General features: G+C 52.9%; 1 protein-coding gene across 4 annotated transcripts; it reads left to right on the forward strand.

The window, feature by feature from the left end:
• Positions 1-8804: 8804 nt before the first annotated feature.
• FOSB (FosB proto-oncogene, AP-1 transcription factor subunit) lies at positions 8805-15977 on the forward strand. Of its 4 annotated transcripts, XM_054249628.2 has the most exons (5): positions 8805-9514; positions 11448-11768; positions 12009-12116; positions 13351-13506; positions 13647-15977. In XM_054249628.2, the coding sequence occupies exons 1-5, from the start codon at positions 9389-9391 to the stop codon at positions 13647-13649; spliced, it is 714 nt and encodes a 237-aa protein (XP_054105603.1). In that variant the 5' UTR covers positions 8805-9388; the 3' UTR covers positions 13650-15977. The 4 variants fall into 4 exon arrangements, with proteins under 4 accessions (XP_054105603.1, XP_035142925.2, XP_054105602.1 ...); XM_035287034.3 differs by having other exon boundaries at positions 13351-15977; XM_054249627.2 differs by having other exon boundaries at positions 11565-11768; positions 13351-15977.
• Positions 15978-18607: the final 2630 nt, after the last annotated feature.

An 18607-nucleotide genomic window follows, 5' to 3' on the forward strand; every position in this document is an offset into this window, starting at 1 on the left:
TCTACTTCTTACCTCCCTTAGTCCTTCCTGCTGTCTCTCCTTTGGTTATATATGTCTGTAGTAGGGAGAGAGTGTTTCAGGGACTTCCTCCTCATTCGTAACTCTTCAGAACTACATGATGATTGTCTAGATCTGCCTCCACCAGGAAGTTCTCCTGGCTTACTCCAGCCTCTTGCCACTCAATGCCTGCAGTGGTTGTAGTCAGTGGTTGGGGGTGGGTGAGAGACAGTCCCCACAGTGACCATCACCCCTAGCCAGAGCCTGGAACAAGTCTGCAACTGAGGGTGGCTCTCTGCTTAGCTCTGTGTCTGCACCTGTGTGTGTCTGCCTTACTCTGTACATGCCCATATATGTTAATCCCATATGTGTGTGTGTAGTTGTGAGTGTGGAAGAGACTACATGGCAGTGGAAGCTGGGTGTGTGATTCTGTGTATGTGTGTGCCTGGAGTGCCTTGTTCTGTAGATTTCAATGGGACTTTAGGAGCTCTTAGTACCAGTGTGAGTGAACCTTCACACACATGCCTGTATGGATATCTAAGAAATTCTTCACATAGGCCGGGAGCAGTGGCTCAGGCCTGTAGCATTAGCACTTCGGGAGGCCCAGGCGGGTGGATCACTTAAGTTCAGGAATTCTCGAACAGCCTGGGCAACATAGAGAGACCTCGTCTACAAAAAATACGAAAATTAGCTGGGCATGGCAAAGGGCACCTGTAGTCCCAGATACTATTTGGGGGGCTGAGGCAGGGGGATCCCTTAAGCCTGGGAGGTGGAGGCTGCAGAGAGCTGACGCTGCACCACCGCACTCCAGCCTGGGCGACAGAGGGAGACCCTGTCTCAAAAAAAAAAAGAAAAGAAAGAAAGAAATTCTTCAAATCCACAGCTCTGAGGATATCGTTGTGACAGTGGTGGTCCCAGCTCTACTCATTTGTGTGTGTGTGTGTGTGTGTGTAGCTCTGTGTCTATGTAGACAAAGGCGTGTGTCATTGTGTTTGGGGTGTAAACACCTGTGCTGTGTATGCACAACTGCACATGCTTTGCTCTATGTGTGTGACTGTGTGTTCAAATAGTCATTGTGCCACTGGGCACGGTGGCTCATGCCTGTTATCCCAGCACTTTGGGAGGCCTAGGCAGGAGGATCATTTGAGCCCAGAAGGTGGAGACTGCAGTGAGCCAAGATTGCGCCACTGCACTCCAGCCTAGGCGACAGAGCAAGACTTTGTCTCAAAACAAAAGCAAAAACAAAAATAAACAGTCATCAGGTGCCTACGCAGACAAAGGTGAAAGGCGTGTGCCTGTTGAGATCTGTAAATTGGTGTGTACCTCAGGGTGTGTAGGTGGACATCTCAGCCTGTCTATGTATGTATCTGTCTCCGTCTTCATGGCAGAAGAGAGGCCCAGATATGTTTCTGAGAGTCTGTTAGAGTTACGAATGAATAAATGAATGAATGGTGAAGATCCATTTACTCAGCAAACATTTATTCCTTTTTTTATTTTTTGAGACAGAGTCTCACTCGGTCACCCAGGATGGAGTGCAGTGGCCTGGTCTCAGTTCACTGCAGCCTCCGTCTGCCTCCTGGATTCAAGAGATTCTCATGCCTCAGCACCAAGTACCTGGGATTACAGGTGTGTGCCACTGCACCCAGCTAATTTTTGTGTATTTAGTAGAGATGAAACTCCACGGATGTCTCCTCCAGGAGGTTCTTGGGCTTGCTCCATGCGGGGCGGCTTAGCCGCCCGGTCACACTCACTATTCAATGCTGAGCACCAAGGAGGCAGCCCTTACTCCATCAGCCTGGATCTGCCCTTGCAGAGGTCAGAAGCACCACAGTCCCACACACGCCTGCAGTGCGTGCACACTCATGAACACGCCCCTCCCCTCCTCTGGAGCCTCAGAAACCCGCAGACCTAGCTTCTCCCAGCGGGTGGCCCTGGTCCCTGGAGCCAAAGTTTCCGCACCACCAGGGGGCTTGCTGAAAATGCCAGAAGATGGCTGGCTGAGGTGGTTCACACCTATAATCCCAACAGTTTGGGAGGATGAGGCAGGCGGATCATTTGAGGTCAGGAGTTTGAGACCAGCTTGGCCAACATGGTGAAACCCTGTCTCTACTAAAAATACAAAAAAATTAGCCGGGCATGGTAGCACATGCCTGTAATCCCAGCTACTCGGGAGGATGAGGCAAGAGAATCGCTTGAACCCATGAGGGGGAGGTTGCAGTGAACCAAGATTGTATCATTGCACTCCAGCCTAGGCAACAGAGCAAGACTCCATCTTAAAAATAACAACAGGCTGGGTGCCGTGGCTCACCCATGTAATCCCAGCACTTTCGGAGGCCAAGGTGGGTGGATCACCTGAGGTCACGAGTTTGAGATTAGCCTGGCCAACATGGCAAAACCTCGTCTTTACTAAAAAAATATGAAAATTAGCCAGGTGTGGCAGCGCATACCTGTAATCCCAGCTACTTCAGAGGCTGAGGTAGGAGAATCACTTGAACTCGGGTGGCGGAGGTTGCAGTGAGCCGAGATTGTGCCATTGCACTCCAGCCTGGGCAAGAAGAGCAAAACTCCATCTTAAAATAAAATATCTCGGAACAGTTTACAGCTATGTTCAGGCAAAAAAATAATAATAAAAATAAAATAAAAATTAAAAAATAAAATAATACACTAGGCGCAGTGGCTCACCCCTGTAATCCCTGCACTTTGGAAGGCTGAGGTGGGCGGATCACCTGAGGTTGGGAGTTCAAGACCAGCCTGACCAACATGGAGAAACCCCGTCTCTACTAAAAATACAAAATTAGCTGGGGTGGTGGCGGAAGCCTGTAATCCCAGCTCCTCAGGAGGCTAAGGGAGGAGAATCACTTGAACCCAGGAGGTGGAGGTTGCAGTGAGCCGAGATTGCACCGTTGCATTACAGCCTGGGCAACAAGAGCAAAACTCCATTTAAAATAAATACATGCATATTAAAAATAAATAAAAGAAAAAAGATAACGGCAGCAGATCTGCCGGCTCTCCAGGCAATTTGTGGTCACCGCGAATTGAGAAGCGCTGCTCTCTGGCTTAACCCCCCTGTACCTCAGCTTCCTTTTCTGTTCATGGAGATCAAAACAGGATCCATGGGGGACTGACGCGCATGAGGACTAACTGAGATGATGGGTGTGAAAGCGCTAAGCACAGCTTCTTAAGTGCTTGCTTTCAGCAGCTCCTCTTCCTCCTTTCTGTTTTTTTATTTTTATTCTTTTGGGGGTGGGGAGCGGGGTCTCATGCTGTTGCTCAGTCTGGTGTGCAGTGGTACAGTCATATCTTACTGCATTCTCAATCACTCAGGGCTCAAGTGATGCCCCTGCCTCAGCCTCCCAAGTAGCTGGGACTACAGGCGTGTACCATCATGCCCAGCTAATTTTTAAATTTCTTGTAGAGATGGGGTCTCACTATGTTGCCCAGGCTGGTCTTGAACTCCTGGCCTCCAGTGAGCCTCCTGCCTAGGCCTCCGAAAGTTCTGGGATTACAGGAGTGAGCCACCACACCCAGCCCTCCTCCTCCTCTGTATTACTAAATTTCAGAACTGGAAAGGAATTTCATAGACCACTGTCACTCAACCTTGCCCTACAGATGGGGAAACTGAGGAACAGATGAACAGGGCTTTGGCCAAAGGAAGATGAGAAGACCGTGCTGTGGCTGGCCTTCACAGACCCTGCCTGGAGCTGTTTACAGGATACTCGGAGGAAGGCCAGAGTGGGCACTGTCACCCACCTCCACCCTGGTGGGGGCAGAAGGCTAAGGCTTCCCAGGCTCCCCCACCCATCTCTCCTAAGCAGAGCTGAGCCCTTGGAAGCCAGAGCGGAGATCCAACCCTCTCCTCATGCTCAAGTCCTCCTCCTCCTGGAAGCTCTCCTTTCAAGAGGAGCTTTTTATTTCATTTCATTTCATTTCATTTTATTTATTTATTTTTTAATTGCATTTTAGGTTTTGGGGTACATGTGCAGAACGTGCAAAATAGTTGCATAGGTACACACAGGGCAGTGTGTTTTGCTGCCTTCCTGCCCTTCACCCACATTTGGCATTTCTCCCCAGGCTATCCCTCCCCAGCTTGCCCCCCCATTTTTTTTTTTTTTGAGACAGAGCCTTGCTCTGTCACCCAGGCTGGAGTGCAGTGGCACGATGTTGCTCACTGCAACCTCTGCCTCCCAGGTTCAAGCAATTCTACTGTCTCAGCCTCCTGAATAGCTGGGACCACAGGCATGCACCACCATGCCCAGCTAATTTTTTTGTATTTTACTAGAGATGGGGTTTCACTATGTTGGCCAGGATGGTCTCAATCTCTTGACCTCGTGATCCACTCACCTTGGCTCCCAAAGTGCTGGGATTACAGGTGTGAGCCATTGCACCTGGCCTTATTATTATTATTATTTTTCAGACAGGGTCTTACTTTGTCACCCAGGCTGGAGTGCAGAGGCATGATCATGGCTCACTGCAGCCTCACCCTCCCAGGCTCAAGCGATCCTCTCACCTCAGCCTCCCAAATAGCTGGGACTACAGACACACGCCACCACACCCAGCTAGTTTTTGTATTATTAGAAGACATGGGGTCTTGCCATTGTTGTCCAGGCTGGCCTCGAAGTCCTGGGCTCAAGGGATCTGCCCACCTGGGCCTCCCAGAGTGCTGAGATTATAGGCATGAGCCACCACGCCTGGCAAGGATTGAGCCTTATGGAGAAGAACTTGACTAACCCACCCCATGCTCTCTGAGCAGGTATGTGTCATGTCTGTGAGTGCGGGTGTGTGTGTGTACGTGTGTCTCCAGGGCCAACTTCTCTCCTAGGCCCAGGGGCACAGTGCCTAGGGCTCATGATAAATTTAAGTGACCTACAGATATGGGTCAGGAGGGTATACATGTATAAAGGTCAGGAAGACTTTTTGTTTGTTTGGTTTTTGAGACGGAGTCTCTCTGTTACCAAGCTGGAGTGCAGTGGTGTGATCTCGGCTCACTGCAACCTTTGCCTCCTAGGTTAAAGCAATTCTCCTGCCTCAGCCTCCCAAGTCGCTGGGACTACAGGCACACACCACCATGCCCAGCTAATTTTTGTATTTTTAGTAGAGTCGGGGTTTCACCATGTTGGCCAGGATGGTCTCAATCTCTTGACCTCATGATCCGTCCACCTGGGCCTCCCAAAGTGCTTCGATTACAAGGGTGAGCCACTGCACCCGGCCAAGACTTTGTTTTAGTAAAAAAACCAGCACCTACAATCTATCAGGAGCCTTAAGAAATCTTTCCACCAGTCTCATGAGGTGGGATATAGTGCCCCCCCGCCATTTTTTTTAATAAAAATATTAGGCCAGGCACGGTGGCTCACACCTGTAATCCCAGCATTCTGGGAGGCTGAGGCGGGTGGATCACTTGAGGTCAGGAGTTTGATACCAGCCTGGCCAACAGGGTGAAACCCCGTCTCTACTAAAAATGCAAAAATCAGCCAGGTGTGGTGGAACATGCCTATAATCCCAGCTACTGGGGAAACTGAGGCAGGAGAATTGCTTAAACCGGAGGTTGCAGTGAGTCAAGATCACATCATCGCACTCCAGCCTGGGTTAAAAAGTGAGACTCGTCCTTAAAAGAAAAAAAAGATTAGCTGAGCATAGTAGTATGCACCTATAGTGTTAGCTACTTCGGAGGCTGAGGCAGGAGGATCGCTTGAGGCCAGGAGTTCGAGGTTACAGTAAACTGTGATTGCATCACTGCACTCTAGCCTGAATGACAGAGCAAGATTCTATCTCAAATAATAATAATAGTTCGAAGCACAGACTTTGAAGCCTGACACCCTGCAGGGTGTTATTCCAGCTTTGCTACTTGCTTGCTGTGTGACTCTGGGTGAATGACTTCACATCTCTGGGCCTCCGTTTCCCTTCCTGTAAAGTGAGCATTTGTACCTCACAGGAGTGTTGTAGGAATTAAATAAATTAATATAAGCTCTTGGGAAGAATTAGCTCTTGTTATGGTTGTGTGAAGATCTTTACACAAGTCCATCTGCAGGATGTGTGGTTGTTGGTCTGTGTGTGTATATGTGTATGTATATGTATGTGTGTATGTCTGTGTGTGTATATGTGTGTATATGTCTGTGTGTGTATATGTGTGTATGTGTGTGTATATGTGTGTGTGTTGCTCTCTTGATCTCTGAGTGGTGTATGTGTTTCAGTGTGTGAGATCATATGTGCATCTGTAGTAAAGGTCTAGGGGTCTCTGTGTGTTTTGGGGGTCTGTCCCTGTCCCTGTTTAGCTGTACACCTGAATCTTATGTCTTCTTGTGTGTGTAGGGATGTGTGTTGTGTGTGCTGGTAACCATATTACAGTGTGTTTCCACATGCTGGCATGTGTCTGTGAAGCTGTTTCTATGTGGCTCTGGGTGAACGTCTGAGTGCCCATGTGTGACCTGGTGGGTGGCTGTGTGGATGTCTGTGTCGCCTGTGTTGGGTGTGAGTCTCTGGCCAGCCAGGGTTGGTATTTGTCTGTTTCTTTATTCCATGGAGGAGGAGATGAGGGGCTTGGATGAGACAGGAGAATGAGGGGTCACTCCCTGTCTGATGCTGGGGCCGAGTCACTGCCTACTAGTGGCTGCTGTGTCATCCCCCAGTCTCTGTCCCTCCCTCCTGGCTGGTGACAGACAGAGGCGGTATGGGGGAACAGGGTAGGGGGTGGACTTGAGGCTGGACTTTTGTCTGGAAACTTGAACCTCCACCTATGCCCCCCATGTCTCTCTAGCCTTACTGTTGGGGCAGGGAATCAGGACTCCCCTAAAAATTAAGAACCATCACCCTGGCTCTGCCACAGACTTGCTGTGTGACCCTGAGACAGGCCCTGACCCTCTCTGAACCTGTGAAACCCAATGTTTTAAAAGGGCTTCTTCCTCTGTGCCGAGGGTTGGGCCAGCTGTGCACTGGGAGGGAAGTGCTGGGGTCTCTGAGGTTTGTGAAGTAGCCGGTGGCACTCTTCCCAGTGGGTGCTTAAGAGTTGGGGGCTGTGGTCTCAGAAATATCCAAGTCAGTCCAGGTGTGGTGGCTCATGCCTGTAATCCCAGCACTTTGGGAGGCCGAGGTGGCTCATGCCTGTAATCCCAGCACTTTGGGAGGCCGAGGCAGGAGGATCATCCAAGGTTGGGAGTTTGAGACCAGCCTGGCCAACATGGAGAAACCCCCATGTCTACTAAAAACACAAAAATTAGCCAGGTGTGGTGGTGTGCACCTGTAATCCCAGCTACTCAGGAGGCTGAGGCAGGAGAATTACCTGAACCTGGGAGGCTGGAGGTTGCAGTGAGTCAAGATCGTGCCACTGCACTCCAGTCTGGGTAACAGAGTGAGACTCAGTCAAAAATAAATAAGTAAATAAAATAAAAAACCGAAGTCAGGCTCTTGAACCCCATTTGCTACCTAGGTTGGCTCAGGTAGTCAGCTCTGCCTTCTGAGTGTAGATTAAAAGAATGCACGCGAAGAGCAGTCAGACGGAGTTTGTAAAGCTTAGAAAGACCTGACAAGTGGCAGCTACTATTATCACCATTATCATTTAAACAATCCCCAGACACAGGTTTTTCAGGGAGTTTCATCCAACAAGGCAGTCCTCAGAAATCAGAAAAGAAATGGAAACGGTAGGAACTCTGGAGTCTGCCAACTCTGGGTTTGAATATCTTGTGATGGGATCTTGTGCAAGTCATTTAACCTCTCTGAGTATCTTTTTTTTTTCTTTTATAAAGTGAAGATTTTTCTCTTTTAACCTTCCAGAGCTGTTTTAAGGATTACAAATCTTGTTCTGAAAGGCGTAGCACAGGAGCTGTGCTTGCCAAGTGCCAAATACAAGGCATTCATTATTATTATTATTATTACTATTGCAATTAATAACAATATCTCCATCCCCCTTACACATTCTTTGTCTCCGGGGGAATTAAAAGGTAGAAAAAGAGGCTCCCAACACCATCAGAAGAGAGGCTTCCCCCTTAGTTTCATTCCCCATCCCCTCCAAACCCACAAGCCTCTCAAACGCTGGAGCTGGGAGGCCAGCGGGGTCCAAGATACAAATCCTTTGTCCAGCCGCGAAGACTAAAGCTAAAGCTCACAGAGGGAAAACATTTCCCAACTCGCAAAGCGGATCAAGATAGAAACTGGGACGAGCCTTGGAGTCCCACCACTACCTCCACTTTCACCTGGGCATCACAGCCCGCTCGGGACTCAGTTTCCCCACCTACGTGACCACACCACACTAACCAGCGTCTCCTTTTAGAGATCTCTTCTTCTCGAATGGGGGCGCTGCACCAGCCGTAGAACAGGGTGGGTGGGGGAGCCAGAAGTGAGAGGGACGTGCAGGCTGGGGTCTTCCCCGCCCGGGTCAGCGGGGACCCTCCCGGGCTAGTCTAAGCGCCTATTAATACCAGCCCCCGGGGCGGCGTGGCACTGCGCAGGCGCGGGCGGGGCGCCGGGTGCGCGCTAGCGAGCGAGGGATTCCCTCTGACGTCATTGCTAGGATACCAAACAAACACTCCGCCGCGCCGGCCGAGCTCCTTATATGGCTAATTGCGTCACAGGAACTCCGGAGGGGCGGGGCCGGGATCCCCTCCCGCCGAGTGGCCCGGAACGCAGCCCCCGAGACCCCCAGGGTCCCAAGGGTCGTGCGAGTGACCAGATCGAGTCCAGAACAGACCTCTCGCTGGAAGGTGAGGGATTCGATTTGGCGGGGCCGGAGATTTCGGGAAGTTTGTCCAGCAAGGGGCGGGTGACGTAAGCAGGGGGGCGGGTCCCGGCAAATAAATACAGGCTGGCGGGTCTGCTTCATTCATAAGACTGAGAGCTACGGCCACGGCAGGAACACGCGGAGCCAGGACTTGGAAACTTGATTATTGTGGTTCTTCTTGGGGGTTATGACATTTCGTTAATTCTTTTTTCCGGAGAGAAAGTTTTTGGAAAGATTCTTCTAGATATTTCTTTTCTTTTGGAGGACGGACTTACTTTTTTAGTTTTCTTTATAACTCCCCTCCCCCAGTGGGACCCGCCGGACGCGCAGAGGAGACCGTAGCTGAAGGTGATTCTGTACAGCGGGACATCATTTTCTGCCTCTGGGGGAGCAACCCCTCCCTCGCCCCCGGGTCCTACCGAGCCTGCACTTTCAGGAGGTACAGCGGCATCCTGTGGGGATCTGGGCACCGCAGAGAGACTGCACAGAAACTTTGCCGTTGTTGGAACGGGACGCTGCTCCTTCCCCGAGCTTCCCCTGACAGCGTACTTTGAGGACTCGCTCGGCTCACGCGGGACTTCCACGGCTCACCCCGGACTCGCATCTTACTTCCCCAACCCGGCCATAGCCTTGGCTTCCCGGCGACCTCAGCGTGGTCACAGGGCCCCCCCTGTGCCCAGGGAAATGTTTCAGGCTTTTCCCGGAGACTACGACTCCGGCTCCCGGTGCAGCTCCTCACCCTCTGCCGAGTCTCAGTATCTGTCATCGGTGGACTCCTTCGGCAGTCCACCCACCGCCGCCGCCTCCCAGGTAAGTTTTTAATAATAGGGGTGCTGCTTTGTAGGTTTTATTTTTTAAGTCTTTGTAGGTTTTATTTTTTAAGTCAAGGGTGAAAAGAATAACCCCCAATCCCCACATAAAGACGCGTCAGAAACCTAGATCTGAGATGGAAAAGGCTCACAGCGCACTTCACAAACTGCAAACAGTCGGGAGATGTTTGCAGTTGGTTGTGTGAGTGGAGCGCAGGGAGGGAACGAACGCGGCAGGCAGAGTAGGCTTTGGAGCTGGGGAAGGGGGATGCACCGCTCAGTGCAACGTGGATGCGGTAGTGGGGCTGAGAACTTTGAGCCGGCCCCAGGGACTGTCCCCTGCTCGGGTTCCTGACCTGAAGCTAGCGCAGTTAGGCAGGTGGGGGAAATCCCGGAGAAGCTTCCAGTAGCCTCCTTTCCTTTCCTCCTCCTTCGGAGCGCCCACTCTGGTGCCGGGGCGCCCTCCACCCATTGGGAAGAGGGGCCTCGAACCCTCGGTCTCGCTGCCTCCGCCTCCTGCGCGGAGACGTAACGGGGGACCCGTGCGTAACGGCTGACGCGCTGGAATCCTCCGTCTGACGCGGGGCACGCACGGCGCGCGGCGCCCCCTTCGTCCGCCCCGCCCCTGACGTCCCGGGAGCGTTCTATTTTGGAACGCCGGGGCCACGTTGCTAAGGGAGGGGGTAGCCCGGCGTTTCTATTGGTCGCCGGGGCGCGGGCCTTGGCCAATCAGCTTTCCCTTCCTATTTGTAGCGTGCATTTTCCTCCCCCCTCTCTGTCCCCGGAACCCATGGTTCTTTGGCGGCTGGGTCTCTTTTCGGCACCTCTAGAAAGGCAGAGCGAGGGGATCCCTGTCGTGACAAGGGCGGCTTTCTGCGATCCAATGTATCTGCGAGGCCCTTGCGGGGATCGGGTCCCTGGGCTCTCAGGAGCAGGGAGTGTCTGTGTGCCGGCATTTCTTGGGGAGATGCGGTGGCTGTCACCCTCTTCTCCAGGCACACAGAGACACGTTCCCACTCCGTCTGCTCCAGATGCCCAGTCCCTGCGGTACGTCCCAAGACCGGACTAGAACCGCAAACCAAAGGGCAACCAGCCAGGTGGTCTCCAGGAGCTCCGCCCCCTCTGGGTTCCCAGGACGCTGATTGGCCGGCGAGCCAGCCCATCCCTCACCACGCCCCCCGAGAGAGTAGTTAAGCCTTCAGAGCAGTTCCAGGAGTCCATTTACGGGAGGGGGGAGATGAGCGCTGCTGAGGCTTGGGGGCTCAGGTCTCGAACCATCCCCCTCCGCGACAATCTAAGGGAGCCCCCGTGGTTACTTTTCTCTACCTGTCGGTTCACCCTACCCCGTCACTCGTCAGTTTCACTCTGAGAAGAGACAGTAACTTGAAACGTCGTTCTAAACTCCTAGGCCCGTCCCCCAAACATCCTTTTTACTGGGACCCCCGCCCCTGCATGGGACCTCGCGCATTGGGGTGTGTGTGTGTGTGAGTGAGTGAAGAGAAGGCTTGGCCTAAGGCCTCTCCTTCTCCCTCCCCTTGTCTCTGGGGTGGGGGTGGGGTGTTGTGGCTGTGTGTGTGGCTGTGGCTCCGTCCCGGGGGTTCTGTCACCCGGCTGTGTCCAGCCTCCTCTCCACCCCCCACACCTAAGAGTCACCAAGCCGGGGTGTGATTCACCACCCGCTGGAACCATGCAACCTTTCCCCGAGGAAGAAGGAGGAGGTAGAAGCCAGTTGAGCAGAAATCCTCTCATTAACCACTGCGTCACGGTGTAGTGGAAGGGTGGGTGTTGTGGCTTTTTCCCTGTGACACACACATCCACACTCGCTCACCCTGTGCTCACTCACGGGGTCGGTGTGTGTTATGTGTGTTGGGTGTGTGTGTGTCGGTGTCTTTGTTTGTGTGTCTACGCCTGTGTGTGTATGTGTCACCCCGTAGGAGTGCGCCGGTCTCGGGGAAATGCCCGGTTCCTTCGTGCCCACGGTCACCGCGATCACAACCAGCCAGGATCTCCAGTGGCTTGTGCAACCCACCCTCATCTCTTCCATGGCCCAGTCCCAGGGGCAGCCACTGGCCTCCCAGCCCCCGGTCGTTGACCCCTACGACATGCCGGGAACCAGCTACTCCACACCAGGCATAAGTGGCTACAGCAGTGGCGGAGCAAGTGGCAGTGGCGGGCCTTCCACCAGCGGAACCACCAGTGGGCCTGGGCCTGCCCGCCCAGCTCGAGCCCGGCCTAGGAGACCCCGAGAGGAGACGGTGAGTAAGGGGCACCAGGACTTGGCCTGGGTAGGGGGAAGCAAGAGAGGCAGGAAGTTTCTCATGAATGAAGGGGGCTCCATTAAGGCCTCCGTGTTACAGAAACCCCAAGATCCTTGCTACATGAGCGAGGACCGGAGGCTGGTGTTTTGGCTACTAGGGGTTCTGAAAGTAGAGGTTTGGAATGGGTGGAGGAGCACTGTATCCCCAAATCTAATGGCCTCCATTTCCCCAACTCAGCTCACCCCAGAGGAAGAGGAGAAGCGAAGGGTGCGCCGGGAACGAAATAAACTAGCAGCAGCTAAATGCAGGAACCGGCGGAGGGAGCTGACCGACCGACTCCAGGCGGTGAGGACAGGCCCTGGGGTGGGAGAGGGGGTGGTGACGGGAGCTCTCTCCCCATTCTCTGACCACCTCTCCACCTGTCCCCTTATCCTGGGTTGAGAACTACACATTCCACATGTGGAACTCGGTACTGATGTGGCCAGATGGGGTAGCCCCAGGCATGAAAACAGACCCCCACGTACTTAAATCCACTCCTGCCCTCCCATTTCTTGACCCCGTGCCCTAGTTTCCTAGCCTTCATTTCATCCCGAGGGGCCACATAGGGCTCTTGAGGAAAGGGGAGCCCCTCTCATTTCTCCCATCCGGTCTTTGGCAAGTAACAACCCATTTTGCCTCAGTTTCTCCATCTCTGCAAACCCTCATCAAATCTCCCAGGCTCCTTCTACCCTTAACATTCTGGAGAGCCTGTGAAATGAAATTACTCCACCTCTTGCCCTAGATACCCACAGTTCTCCTGGTGCTGGTGGCATCCCCCAAAACCCACTCCCTTCCTACATCCACCCGCAGTCTGAGAGTTCCTGCGGTATGCCTGCAGAGTGAGCTGTTACTTCTTGAGGGAATAAGGGAATTGTCAACTTTCCTGCTCTTCCCGGGGAGGTAGAGAGGGAGGGGTAATAGGGGACGCATTAAAATCACATAAGGGTGGCTCATGCCTGTGATCCCAGCACTTTGAGAGGCCAAGGCAGGAGGATCGCTTGAGTCCAGGAGTTCGATACTAGCCTGGGCAACATAGGGAGACCTTGTCCCTAACCCCCCTCCCAAAAAAATTAGCTGGGTGTGGCAGTGCACACCACTGTGGTCCCAGCTACTTTGGAGGCTATAGTGGGAGGATCCCTGGAGCCCAGGAGGTCCAGGCTGCAGTGAGCCATGATTGCACCACTGCCCTCTAGCCTGGGGGGCAGACCGAGACTCTGTCTCAAAATCAAAACAAAACCAACCACATAACGATTGTTCATTCATTCAACAAACCTCTGCATACCAGAGACTTCCCCATAAACCTGGCCCCTTCCCTACTATCCTTTGGACGGACGGGGGAGACTGAGGCTCCTAGAAGGCAAGACCCTTGCCCCAAATCCCATGGCCACCAGGATTCCATCTCAGGGGGGTGTTTGCTCTCAGCCAGGGGCTGCCTTCCAGCAGCAAATCCAGGGGAGCCATGACCCGAGTTTCCCGGTCACTGACATGCTTTTTTCTCCTTCTTTTCCTCTCTTCGGTGACCTGGCCTCCCCGGCCTCAGGAGACAGATCAGTTGGAGGAAGAAAAAGCAGAACTGGAGTCGGAGATCGCCGAGCTCCAAAAGGAGAAGGAACGTCTGGAGTTTGTGCTGGTGGCCCACAAACCAGGCTGCAAGATCCCCTACGAAGAGGGGCCTGGGCCGGGCCCGCTGGCGGAGGTGAGAGATTTGCCGGGCTCAGCACCGGCTAAGGAAGATGGCTTCAGCTGGCTGCTGCCGCCCCCGCCACCACCGCCCCTGCCCTTCCAGACCAGCCAAGACGCACCCCCCAACCTGACAGCTTCTCTCTTTACACACAGTGAAGTTCAAGTCCTCGGCGACCCCTTCCCCGTTGTTAACCCTTCGTACACTTCTTCGTTTGTCCTCACCTGCCCGGAGGTCTCCGCGTTCCCCGGCGCCCAGCGCACCAGCGGCAGTGACCAGCCTTCCGATCCCCTGAACTCGCCCTCCCTCCTTGCTCTGTGAACTCTTTAGACACACAAAACAAACAAACACACGAGGGAGAGAGACTTGGAAGAGAAGGAGGAGGAGGAGGAGGAGAGAGAGGGGAAGAGACAAAGTGGGCGTGCGGCCTCCTTGGCTCCTCCGTCTGACCCTCTGCGGCCGCTGCGCCATGCCATCGGACACGAGGATTCGTTGTATTTTGTCCAGCCTCTTGTTTCTGTGCCCCGGCGAGGCCGGAGAGCTGGTGACTTTGGGGGCAGGGGGTGGGAAGGGGATGGACACCCCCAGCTGCCTGTTGGCTCTCTGACGTCAACCTAAGCTCTGGGGATGGGTGGGGAGGGAGGTGGGGTGACGCCCACCTTCGGGCAGTCCTGTGTGAGGATGAGGGGACGGGGTGGGAGGTGGGCTGAGGGGGCGGGCTGCAGTCCTCTCCAGAGAGGCTCAACAAGGAAAAATGCCACCCCTACGCAGCGTCTCCTATACCCACCCTTTTAGGGGGGGCATAGGTTGGTTTCCCGTGTACTCCCGACTTTAGCTTATTTATCTCACATTTCCATGGGGTTAGATCCTCTTTCCCTCTGGGCAGAATTGAGCCCCCCCTTAAAGGGAATTCGATGCCCCCCTAGAATAATTGTACCCCGACCAGACTTCTTTTGAAATGTGAACGTCCTTCCCTGACTGTCTAGCCACGACCTCCCAGGAAAACTGGCTCCGATTGGAATCTCTGGCCTCCTAAGGCTCCCCACCCCGAAATCAGCCCCCAGCCCTGTTTCTGATGACAGTGTTATCCCAAGCCCCTGGCCCCTGCCAGCCGACCCTCCTGGCCTTCCTCGTTGGGCGGCTCTGATTTCAGGCAGCAGGGGGTGCTGTGATGCCGTCCTGCTGGAGTGATTTATACTGTGAAATGAGTTGGCCAGATTGTGGGGTGCAGCTGTGTGGGGCAGCACCCCTCTGGAGGAATAATGTACCCCACTCCCTAAAGTCTCTCCTCAGTTTCCTCTCCATCCCCCTTCTCCCTCCCCTCAACAGTGAGTTAGACTCAAGGGGGGTGACAGAACTGAGAAGGGATGACAGTCCTCCGTCTATGTGGCCTCTCTCTCTCTCCTCAGGACCCTCAGCCCTAAGCCCTGGCCTTTTTCTTCAAGGCTCCTGACCCATCCCCAGCCAAGGACGCCACCTTCTCCCATCCCTTGGCCCCCAACATCCTCTCTAGGAAGGGAGCAAGGGGGTGTGACATTTTTCCGGAGAAGATTTCAGGGCTGAGGCTTTAGTACCCCTAAACCCCTAATATTTTTGGACTGGCAAACTCATGGGGCTGGAATCTCACGATCCCATGCCCAAGTCCCCCCAGCCCCAACCCTGGTTTTAGCTCTTCCACCCCGCCGTTCCCTGCGCTTCATCTCATGAGGATTTGTTTATGAGGCAAATTTATATTTTTTAATATCGGGAGGGTGGGCCACGCCACCCTCCATCCGTGCTGCATGAAAAACATTCCACGTGCCCCTTGTCACGAGTCTCCCATCCCGATTCCAGACCCATTCCGTAGCTATTTATCCCTTTCCTGGTTTCTGAAAGGCAATTATATCTATTATGTATAAATAAATATATTATATATGGATGTGTGCGCGTGAGTGTGCGCGTGCGCGTGAGTGTGTGAGCGCTTCTGCAACCTCGGCCTTTGTCCTGTTGGCCCTTAAAGCGAGCCATTGACTTGGAAACTGCTTCTAGAAAACTGGCTCAGCCTGTCTCGGGCTGACCCTTTTCTGATCGTCCCAGCCCCTCTGATCGTTCCTGACGGTCTCTCTCCCTCCATCTTTTCTCCCTGTCTATGTTCATCTGACCATTTCCACTTGCCTCCTTTGTGACTGTCCCTGCGGATGCCCCAGCTGTTGTCTGGCTCTGGGTTCACTGGGACATGAGATTTTACTTTCTGTGAGTAAGCCCGAGGGATCGTAGATTTTTATAATCTGTGAGAATTCTGGGTGCGAGTGTGAGAATGTGAGCAGGGCCTGCCCCTGCCAATCACAATTCAATGAATCCCTGGCCCCCCCACCCCCTGCTGTATTTGTGGTTCTCTTTTTGTATTTTGCACCTGACCCCAGAGGGAGGCTGGGGCAGACTGGCGATGGGCCGTCCCCTCTCCCTTGGTTCTGCACTGTTGCCAATAAAAAGCTCTTAAAAATGCATTCGCCAGGGTGCAGTGTTTATTTCCTCCTGATGCCCCCTGCCCGACTTCCTTTTAGTAAGAAGGGGTGAGGTTAGGTTGTTGGAAGGACTACACACACACACAGATCACACACACATGCATACACACAGACACACACACCCATGCAGGAACTCCTGCTAGTTAATGGGGCTACAGCAGACTGAAAGGAAGGTAGATAGTCAGAAGGACTTCCTGTACACACAGGCAGTGCCTTCCAGGCACGGTGGCTCACACCTGTAATCCCAGCACTTTGGGAGGCCAAGAAGGGCAGATCACTGGAGTTTGAGACCTGCCTGGCCAAGATGGTGAAACCCTGTCTCTACGAAATTTACAAAAATTAGCCTGGTGTGGTGGTGCACATCTGTAATCCCAGCTACTTGGGAGGTTGAGGCAGGGGAATTGCTTTAACCTGGAGGCAGAGGTTGCAGTGAGCTGAGATCGTGCCACTGCACTGCATCCTGGGCAACAGAGTGAAACTCTGTCTCAAAAAAAAAGTAAGGGGGTAGAAGTGTAGCCTGCAGGTGTGGGGTGACAGAGGTCTCCTGGTGATGGAGCTTGTATATTCAATGGGTTAAAAGCAGACACTAAGGAGATAAACTACACACAAAAGAAGCTTAATGGGCTGGGCACAGTGGCTTGCACCTGTAATACCAGCTCTTCGGGAGGGCAAGGTGGGAGGACAAGGTAGGAGGCCAGCCAGGGCAACATAGTGAGACCCGCCCCCCCATCCGAAACCCATCTCACTTTTAGAAGAAAAAAAAAAAAGAAGAGGATCTTGAGAAAATTGCATAGCAAACTGCTAAAGACCACTCAGGCTAAGAATGGGGAGTCACCTTGTTTTTTTTGTTGTTGTTGCTATTTAACAAATTACAACTACAAAAACTGCAATCACTACACTGAAGATGTGTTTCCATATGACCACTATTGGGCCAACCCAAGACCGACCAAAGCAAATATATTGTCTTTTTTTGTTGTTGTTCAAAGACAGAGCGGAGCCATCCCCATTGCAAAATCCAAGCCCTCTCTCATTTGCATAACAGCAAGTCCTCTGGGAATTGAGGTGGGGGTACAGCGGTCGCTCAGACGCGTCGGTAAATGAATAAGCAAGGGCAGCTGTCATGGTGGAATTCCATTTATTAATGCATTCAAAAAAATGTGCTAGGCACCTACCCAACTGTGCCGGGCAGTGTTGTAGACACTGCAGGGACTGAGTGTCAGGTTCTGCCCTCCTGGGGCTCACAGTCCACTGGGGGATACACACACCATTCCAGTCAGGGACAACCTAATGTGGATGGGGTTGGGGGAGCCCACGGGGCTAGGGAAGCAGGGCAGGGACACACCTAACTTGGACTGGGAGTCGGGAAAAACTTTCTGGAGGAGAAGCCAGCTGAGCTGAGTCCTAGAGGATAAATAGAGAGTATAGAAAGAACTAGAAAAAGGCTGAGACCAAGAAAATAGCACAGGCAAAGATCTGTTGATAGGGAGAAGGCTTGATACAGTGAGAACATTAGAGGGCTGGGTGCTGTGCTCACTCCTGTAATCCCAGCATTTGGGAGGCCAAGGTGGGTGGATCACCTGAGGTCAGACGTTCAAGACCAGCGTAGCCAACATGGCGAAACCCTGTCTCTACTAAAAAATACAAAAAATTAACCAGGCATGGTGGAAGGCACCCGTGATCCCAGCTACTCAGGAGGCTGAGGCAGGAGAATGGCTTGAACGCAGAAGGCTGATGTTGCCGTGAGCCGAGATAGTGCCACTACACTCCAGCCTGGGCAACAGAGTGAGACTCCATCTCAAAAAAAAAAAGAGAAAACTTAGAGATTCATGAGGACTGGAGCCACAGATGTAGAAACAGGGGTTAGTAGAGATCAGATTCTGCAGGTATTATGATGACATTCCCAGCTAAGGAGTTTAGATCTCTTCAGAACACTGGGGAGCCATGGCTGGTTTTGAACATGAGAGGGGCAGGAGCAGGTTTGTGATTTAGGAAAGACCCCTCTGGTCCCAGACTGAGGGTGACTACAGGGTGACTGGAAGGGAGAGGAGTGAGACTGAGCAGGAGACCAGGGAGGAAGTGGGGTGGGGACCCCGAGGGGGAAGGGATGAGGAGGAGTCTAGAACAGGGCCAGGGACATGGGACAGAGAGGAGGGGACAGATTCAGCAGACATTGAAGAGGCAAGATAGTTGGGGCTTGGTGAGCAGCAGGCTTGGGAAGGAAAATACAAAGCATGGGCCAAGTGGTCTGAGTGAGGCTGGGAGTAGTGCCATGCACCTGTAGTCCCAGCTACTCAGGAGGCTGAGGTGGGAGGATTGCTCGAGCCAGGGAGTTCCAGGCTGTAGTAAGCCATGATCATATTGCTTCACTTCACCTTGGGTGACAGAACGAGACCCTGCCCACCCCCTACCCCCTTGCAAAAAAAAGAAAAGAAAACACTGCCTATGAGTTAGCCTTGCTCTACAAGGGCAATTTTTTGGTTTCTTTTTGCTTTTGTTTTTGTTCCAGAAAGAGTCTTGCTCTGTTGCTCAGGCTGGAGTGCAGTGGCATGATCTTGGCTGATTGTAACCTCTATCTCCCAGGTTCAAGAGATTCTCCTGCCTCAACCTCCTGA

The sequence above is a fragment of the Callithrix jacchus genome, chromosome 22 (assembly GCF_049354715.1).
Source record: "Callithrix jacchus isolate 240 chromosome 22, calJac240_pri, whole genome shotgun sequence".
NCBI lineage: Eukaryota > Metazoa > Chordata > Mammalia > Primates > Cebidae > Callithrix > Callithrix jacchus.